The following is an 8,639-nucleotide window of genomic DNA, read 5'->3' on the forward strand; positions in this document are numbered from 1 at the left end:
TGGGGGAAGAAGAAAGGATGGAAAAAAGAAAACATGCTAAAATCCTTCTTCACTGAAAAATGCCAAGATCATTTCTATGGCGCTGAGGCATACCAGAAAATACCATATCCACTATCACAGCACATTTTCACTTGACAAGTCCACATGAAGGAACACAGAGCAGAAGTGGACACTGAATAGAACGGCACTCTCTTAACTGTAGGGCTTCAGATGAAGCATTTATCCTCAGCCATCAACTGCTGAGCAGAAAACACCTGATGGATGTTCCCCCAAAAGATGCTGGGACAGAGAAGATAATGTAGAAAGGGGAGAATGAGCTTTGCATGTCTCAGGCATACTTTCCAATGCTTGCTTCAGAGGCAGCATTTGTGCAGGCTAGAGACAGGTCCCAGATCATGGGACCACAAATGAATTGCATGCGACCTGCAAGTAAGGCAACAAAGGAGGACTGGGCCACACTGCCTGCGTCCGTCTAACAGGCAAGGCAGACACTGGAAGATGGTGCTGAGAAGACAGATCAAATCACTGCCTGAGCTCTAAAGTAGATGAGTCTTGATGGACAACAGAGACGTCTATTGTCATGTGCTAGCTCGCTCAAACGTTGTTTGTCCTCAGCACTCAAAGGAGCCACAACTCAGTTTCCTACCAACTCAGAGGCTGAGACAAGTGAACAAAGTATAGCAAAGACCCTCATCTGCTCCATTGAACCCTTACTCAAAGACCATTCGTGCTGGTAGCAGCCCACAGCCATTAATAAAACACCACTGGTGTAATACACTGGCATCAAAGCTGGAAAGACAGGAATAGTCCAGGTGAGAAGGGAAGACCAGACTGTTCCCATTACTGTCTTTTCCATCAGGGATGATTCTAGCTCCTAGCAACATCCTCTCATTACTAACGCTAATGGGAACTACCGTCACCTTGTTTTGGTGGAGATGGGCATCAGACCTTTTGCCTCAGTATGACCACTTTCTATAGAGGAAATCAATGCCAGTCTTCTAAGAGCCACCCGTAGCAAATTCTCCTGCACCACCCTTGAAGGTAATGTGCTCCGGGGTCTCTCTCAAACACAGACAACACTGATTCCAATATAGACCAAGTTTCTTCCATGAAATATACACTCAACTTTCACAAATTAACCCAGGAAACACACTGTCAGCCACATCTCTCTGTGCATGAAGGAAAAAGGAACAGCAGATGAAGCATGTCGACAGGACTGGGTCAGCTATGCAGGCCAATACGCGACCAGGGCCCCTTCTGCTCTCCCTCTCCGCTCTCAGCAGGGGGTAGAATTACTGTAGGTCAGAAGGAAAGGGAAAGACTTAACTTAAAAGGAGAAAGGACTAACCTAATAAAACACAGGAATCTCTTCCCCAAAAAATCCCTGAAGTAACAGACATTAGACTCAGAAGAAGCTAAAATCATCAGTTCCATCTTACTCCCACAGGCAGTGAAAGCTCAGAAGATGCTAAGAGCATCACCTGCATCTGCAGCTCGACTTGGGTATTCAAGCCATCTCAGGCTCCTGGGACAAGGGGACACTGACAGAAACCACAGCACACTGGGATTCTCACCACACATGCCCAAACAATTACTCCCAGAGGTTCAACTTCCATGCACACACATTTCTGAGGAAGCAGAACTGCACGCTTACATCATTCTTATTACGCTCTTTCCCATCTCATGTCAGGCACTGCCAGACAAGATACTAGCCAGAGCCTTTATCTGATCCACTAGAGCTGTTCTGCAGTTCTACAAATGCAAATTTAATTTATGTATCTGTTTGGTAACAATCTTACCTGTGTTCTGGTAATTCAGCTGGTTTTATCTGGAAGTCTCCATTAACAACGATTTCGTGTGCTAAGGCCATGTTGGTTACTCCCTTAGCTGTTTCCATGAGCTCTTCTATTGACACAGGCCGAGGAGGACTAGCTGCAACATAAATTCAACTGCCAGTTATCTATAAAAGTCTGTGGAAAAAAGTCTATTAATATTTTTGGACCCTTTCCACCTTCTTGACCATACAAAGGGCCAAAAGACAGTATCATCTGAAGGTTCTTCTCCTTTCCTTCCCTTCCTCTTCCCAGCTGGCAGATGACACAGGTTTGGAGTATTACAGGAAACAAAGGAGTGAACCCAAGTTGATATTCTGGGCTCAGTATGCAATTGCTTCCAAGTTCCATCAAGCTCTTTTAAAAAACAAAAAGAAACCTCACACGTAAAACCTCACTTCTTTAGGATTGCTTAGTACCATCCTTCTCCATTCTGTAGGAAGAAATCATTAGAAATACTAGTATTTTCACTGCACTATTTCCTCAATTATCGTGCAGTTGTTGCCATTTCAATTTTATATTTTTCAAGGAAGTGACTTCATCTCTAAAGCAGTCAGCAAACAGACAGACATCAACATTAAGCAGTAACATACTAGTAGCTAATTATTCTCACTACTTCCAGTGCAACCGGCACTTCTCCAAATTCTTTTTCCCCAGAGGCCATCGTCCAAGTGACAAAGGACGTCCAGACCCAGTCCCACACCAATGCCTAAGACTTCTTCCTCTGGCAGGCACTTGGGACTGACAAGGATGAAGAAGCAGCTTCAAATTGGGCCCTGGGGCATACAAGCGAGTAGGACAAAGCGCCAAACCTGAAAAAACAGGCCAGCTTTCATTAGGCAGGAGACAAAGGTAGTGACTGACTGCAGAATCTAAAAGGTAGAATAGGGACAGGGACAGTTTCAGAAAACTTTATTTGCTTCCTGGATACAGTGGGAATTACAGCTCCTAATTGTTCTGCACTGCGTAACACCTGCTGCAACACTAGTGGTATTGCTGTAGTGCAAGAGGCGTCACAGCCCTAAAAACAAGTCAACATAAAGGCAGAGAAGGTGCCAAGGGTGTAGGCCATACTGGTTGGGGAGTAATCCCATCCCCACTGAAGCCAACTGAAACCTGTTGCCACTGATCCTTTGTGGCAAAGATTCCTTCTAGCTGTGCTAGCATCAGTGCAAGCAAGTGCACGTGGGTGCCCTACAGTGCCTTGCCAAAAGTTAGGCGAAGCACCACAGCTCTTCCTTGGTCCAGGTATTTGAGATAAAGGAGAAGGCTAGATCATGAGAGTCCTCAGATGAGGCAGACAAGAACAGCAAGGTTCATCTCAGCTCCTCCAGAAAACATCTAGTGGAGCAGAAGAGGGGAAAAAAGCCACAACAGAATTGCCCTAATGGGTCAATTCCTCTCTGTAGTTCATTAACTTCAACTACAGCCTGGGCATAGGAGTGACATACTAACTCTCAAAATGAAAGAAAAAATGAAATTAGTTTTTCATTAATATCTTGCTCTTTTTGTGCAGTACTCTTAAACCCTTATTTCCTTCTGCTTGGAGCTTAATCTTGCACAGTGACTCTGGGAACACAGCAAGGATTGATATTCTGAGAAGAACTAGCAGGACAACAAAGTTCACAGCTGAAAGAGAGTGCTCTTGTCTGACTGCCAAATGACTTCATTCTAGCAGTGGATGCACTAAAAGCTAAGGCTCTTTCATTTACCAAAGAATGCTCTTAAATCATGTTACTTCATTCTCATATTATATCTGCTCCCTTAACAAGAGGGGAGGGCTTGAGACCAACAACTTCTTCGTGGTACAACGCAGTGCAAGACTGCACTATGCATTTTACTTTCACACGTTCACAGCCTCTCTCCATATATGCCCCACAATTCCTATCAGGCAACCAGCAAGACGTATGGATATAAACTCCATCAGAACATCTCCGTGTAACATGACACTAAACCCCAAGTAATAATGAACTCTATTAAAAAATAAGAAGAATGCAACAAATAAGATGTCACACGCAGAGACACTCTCTACAGAAATTTGGAACTAGTTATCTGAGCAATTCTGCCTCTTTGAATTGAATCCCTGGGACCAGAAAACTTCCCTTTGGTTTTATCTGTAGGTTTGCCAGAAATAATTGGTAGCCATATTGTATCCAACTTCTCACGTTAAAAGCAGAACAACAAAGAAAAATATGCCCTAGGAATAAACTTAAAATATGCAGTCCTGCTTGACACTAGAAGTAATATTAGGATTAAATATACAACTTCCCATCTGTATCAGGAGGGACATTACTTTGTTGATGACAGCCTTCCTGGCCCTGCAGCAGAAGCAGAGGCTGCAACACTCCAGAAGGTTCAGCTGATAATGCAAACATCAGCAATGGTTTAGCTAGAATATGCTGGAGTACTGCTTATCCCTTCCTGCAGACACGCAAAGGTATCTAAGCTGTATGTTGCAGTGCAAGACTGCACTATGCATTTTACTTTCACACGTTCACAGCCTCTCTCCATATATGCCCCACAATTCCTATCAGGCAACCAGCAAGACGTATGGATATAAACTCCATCAGAACATCTCCGTGTAACATGACACTAAACCCCAAGTAATAATGAACTCTATTAAAAAATAAGAAGAATGCAACAAATAAGATGTCACACGCAGAGACACTCTCTACAGAAATTTGGAACTAGTTATCTGAGCAATTCTGCCTCTTTGAATTGAATCCCTGGGACCAGAAAACTTCCCTTTGGTTTTATCTGTAGGTTTGCCAGAAATAATTGGTAGCCATATTGTATCCAACTTCTCACGTTAAAAGCAGAACAACAAAGAAAAATATGCCCTAGGAATAAACTTAAAATATGCAGTCCTGCTTGACACTAGAAGTAGTATTAGGATTAAATATACAACTTCCCATCTGTATCAGGAGGGGGTAACAGGACATTACTTTGTTGATGACAGCCTTCCTGGCCCTGCAGCAGAAGCAGAGGCTGCAACACTCCAGAAGGTTCAGCTGATAATGCAAACATCAGCAATGGTTTAGCTAGAATATGCTGGAGTACTGCTTATCCCTTCCTGCAGACACGCAAAGGTATCTAAGCTGTATGTGGCTCAGAGCAACATGATTATTTTGAATAATTAAGTACTAAGACAAAATGGGGAGAAAGGTGTTACAAACAGTTTCAAGGCAAGCGATGAACAGTCACATAACTTGCACAGAATGCTATAAAAAGCCATGATTGTCTCCATCCAAAAAAAAAAAAAAAGTAGAATTTGCCTTTTTTTTTTTTTTTTTTTATATATAAAGCAGTTTTGCTTACCCTTTGGAGTATCATCTCTGTGTGACCCTGAAGCACTCTGTTGTATTCTTTTTCTGATAGATCGATCCGGGTTGTCCAAGCTCTCCACTTGGCCATCCTCCAAACCACTCAACTTTTCTTCACTTGAATGTGGCTTGTCAGGATTCTGAGACATTTTCAGCTGGTTCTTTTCAGAAAACAAAAAAAGATGAAGAAGGGAATGAATAAGCATTTTCTGACATGGCTGAGTGGGGAAGCATCACCAGGAGTTCTCCTGATTAAGAAAAAAATAAGAATAAAATTAATCTTATGAGGAATTATATGATTATGTGATGTCATTCCCATAATGCTAGTGGACCTGGACTCAATGACTCACTTCCCATCTTACGCAAAACTGGATGCTTTCAACACAGCTACCATTTACTTACTAATTCCTACTAAGTTCTCAAAAATCTGAAACTGTTCCCTCGCTATAATGCATACAGATGAGAAAAAAACCATATATTTAATTTTCTTTCTTAGCATTGCTTATGAGAGGGCAGTGAAAAACACCTTCAGAATAGCATTGCAAACGTTCTACAAAAAGATTATGTCCAATGTGACATCTCCCCACTACATAATGATAAAGCTTTCTGAACATAACATACCCCTGAACTATGATCTGCCCCAACTGCTCAGAACTTAAAAGTCTTCTGAGCCATCCAAATGTGTTAAGAAGCATAAAAAGGACTAGAGATAAATTAATATAAAATTCTACTCCCATATTCTCGTTCCATGCAAGAGTCATAATTTATGCATACAATATCAGATTATTAAAAAAAAATTAAGACAGTAAAGAACATAGTTAAAAGTATTTAAAATATTAGTTTATTAAACATTAGATATTAAAATAATATTTATATTACATCACAGACACCTGCAGTGTACCCCAAATTACACTGAAAAAATGACCTTTAGAAAAGCATGTCTCACCATTCATTATCTTCATATTCAGATTTCCCTCTGAAGAACGTCATTTCCACATCTTACCACAGAAAACTACCATACAGGAAGCTACTGTTCAGACTTCAATTTTACAAAAAACTATTAGAGAGCATATGATGTCTCTAACTCAATTACTTAACCTGGATGGTCTGTGAGGTGGGAAGCCAGGAAGACTCTGCCTTTCAAAAAAAAAAAAAAAAAAAAAAGAAAAAGGCAAGCTCATGGAAAAAAACCAACTTCCTCTTTCACCTACTATCATCCCCACTCTCAGAAGTTTGAAAGAAACAATCTCTCAGCAAGAGAGACACCGAGACACCTCACAGATACTAGAAAAAATACTTGCAGTGTCAAAGACTACACTGAAGAGGATACAGCATAAGCAAGCAACAGTGTAGAAATACAAAACGCAGCGCTGAGATTTCTGTATTTTCATACAACAGCTGTAATAACTAACCCTACTCCATTAGTGCTTAAAGTGATGGCGCCAATGTGATTCTACGGGGCAGCTGGAAAGCTCAGTGCACGTAAGAAATGGCTTTGTTCTACAGCAATGACTCAGGATCATCATCTCGCTAGATGCACGAGATACACAACACTCGTCCACAGCACTGTGTGATTTCTATTTTAGAAAAGAAAACAAAGCGTAAAAAGCACGGGGTAAATTACGTGGGAAAACTAAGACAACAGCACAGGTATTGTTAGACCCATATATTAGCCCTCACCTCTAGCTGGAACAGAGCCACTGATGTCCCTGCCCCAAACGCTTGACCATCTCCCCCTTCACACACACAGACAATCCCAGCTGGGGCAAGCAAGCGGCAGCCTGTGCAGAGCTGCAGCCATATTGCCGCCCTCTGGACTACGGCAGAGATAGCCTCCAGCTACGTGTAACACGAGGCATCCAAACCAGCACGCGAAGTGGGAAACCAGTTGGAACCCACTGGTGGGAAACCAGTGCTCCAGGAGAAGTGGATCTCTGGTCTAGCGGACAAAAGGTCTGTTACTGGCAAACACTCTAGCAGCAGAAGGATGAGTAGCTCTGTTAATAAAGAAGTGGTTAATAGAGAAGATCATAGCAATGGTTGCAATAGAAATTATAAGATAGGACTGGTTAAACAGAGGAGGGAAACGTGTTGCTAGAATAAAAGCATTATCACACAGGCTTCCACATTCATTCAGACAGACAGGTTGTTCTTCCTATCCATTCTCTTCCACAAAGCATCCTCCTGAAGACAAAGCCTGAAGCACAAAGATGACTCAATGAAGACCTACTTAGGTCTTTAATGCACATGATGCTCCATAGTGCCTTGCAATCTCTCACTGTGCTTTATCCTCACTACCCTTTGAAAAGTAGAGAAATACTACAATATATCTTACTTACAGAGAGGAAACTGAGGTGGGAGTTCAGTTGCTTGAGGACTCACAGAAGATAAATGACAGGGCCAAGACAATAATCAGTGTCACGACTACTACCCTCAGCTTTCCCCACCAGGCCATCAGTCCTACCACGGAGACTACATCCTAAAGCATCGCTTTCCATAAAATGGCAGATCAAAGCCTACAGTCTCAAAACGAACTATTTCATTTAAATACAGTTAGTTTAAAAAAAAAAAAAACCAACCCTATTTCAGCTGTGAAAAGAGGGTTCAAAAACTCCTGGGCCATTCTACCAAATGACTGTTCAGCAGATGAGGTAAACAGGCACACTTGTTGGTTTAGTTTGCAACAGTCTACCCTTTTCTGCTGGATTACTGCTATTATTTGCCAGAACACATCTAGAACAAATCCTCTTTCCACTGGGTAAATAAGCTGGACAATACCTCTTCCAAAAAGTGTGATTCGTCATCTTTCCTTTCACAGAAACAATTCTGGCTCTTAATAGAACCAAGACTACTTCTTAGCACTTCCCTTCCAGTTATTTTTAATAAAAACAGAAGTACAGGAGAAAACCCAAGAAATTAAAATTTAAACAAGATATTTTCCACAGGTTCTTTTCATCAGAGGTCCTCAAATCATCTGATGCACACTAACATTAAATAAACTTGACCGGGCTTCTATGGAGCACACACAAGACCGAAGCAGTTCCTCCTAAGTCCAAGCCCGGCACCACTGCTCTGTATGAGATGAAACTCGATGACTCCCCTTACCTGCAGGCCACCTTTCTTCAAGCTCCGTTCCTCACCCCTGTTCACCTGCCACATCAAAACCTGCCTTCCCTCATAACCCGCTAAAAGGCAACCTACACCTCAGCTCTGCATGGTGAAGCTATGGCCTGTCCCTCTTCCAAATGAAAAGGGATGCTTACGAACTTCCACCACCCTCCCTATCTGCAACCTGTTATGTGTAAGGCCCCAAAAGTCCCGGTCCATCAGCAGGGTCTACCAAAGGAGAGCGTACAAGGTACCGTAAACAAAAATTCCGTACCACGTAGCAGTGACGTTACTATTCCACCCCCTCGCCCTCCCCGTACTGGGCCCCACTTTCCTGCCATGCTTCCACAACGGTTCAGAAGTTCCAGGGCGCTTT

The 8,639-nt window shown here is 42.3% G+C and overlaps 2 protein-coding genes across 7 annotated transcripts in view; both read right to left on the bottom strand.

Annotated features, from left to right (window-relative positions):
• TCP11L1 (t-complex 11 like 1) overlaps positions 1–8,639 on the bottom strand; it is a 26,250-nt gene that overhangs the window by 7,248 nt on the left and 10,363 nt on the right. For 2 of the 5 annotated variants that reach the window (XM_035902327.1, XM_035902328.1), the window contains exons 2-3: positions 5,151–5,316; positions 1,800–1,932 (exon numbers count right to left, since the gene is read on the bottom strand). In XM_035902327.1, coding sequence (XP_035758220.1) covers positions 1,800–1,932; positions 5,151–5,304 — 287 coding nt within the window. In that variant the 5' untranslated portion in view covers positions 5,305–5,316. Of the gene's footprint in view, positions 1–1,799; positions 1,933–5,150; positions 6,017–6,101; positions 6,293–7,494; positions 8,634–8,639 lie in introns of those variants that run through there. The other 3 variants (XM_035902326.1, XM_035902325.1, XM_009646920.2) reach the window with 3 other exon arrangements.
• Positions 1,794–8,639, bottom strand: part of DEPDC7 (DEP domain containing 7) — a 15,464-nt gene continuing 8,618 nt past the window's right edge. Inside the window, exons 9-11 of one of the 2 annotated variants that reach the window (XR_004843045.1) lie at positions 5,151–5,316; positions 2,426–2,644; positions 1,794–1,932 (exon numbers count right to left, since the gene is read on the bottom strand). Coding sequence is in view for 1 of the 2 variants with exons in the window: in XM_035902330.1 (XP_035758223.1) it covers positions 5,288–5,316 (29 nt within the window). In the remaining variant the exon portion in view is untranslated. Of the gene's footprint in view, positions 1,933–2,425; positions 2,645–5,145; positions 5,317–8,639 lie in introns of those variants that run through there. The other variant, XM_035902330.1, reaches the window with a different exon arrangement.

The sequence above is a fragment of the Egretta garzetta genome, unplaced genomic scaffold, assembly GCF_000687185.1.
Source record: "Egretta garzetta isolate BGI_Z169 unplaced genomic scaffold, ASM68718v1 scaffold509, whole genome shotgun sequence".
Classification (NCBI taxonomy): domain Eukaryota; kingdom Metazoa; phylum Chordata; class Aves; order Pelecaniformes; family Ardeidae; genus Egretta; species Egretta garzetta.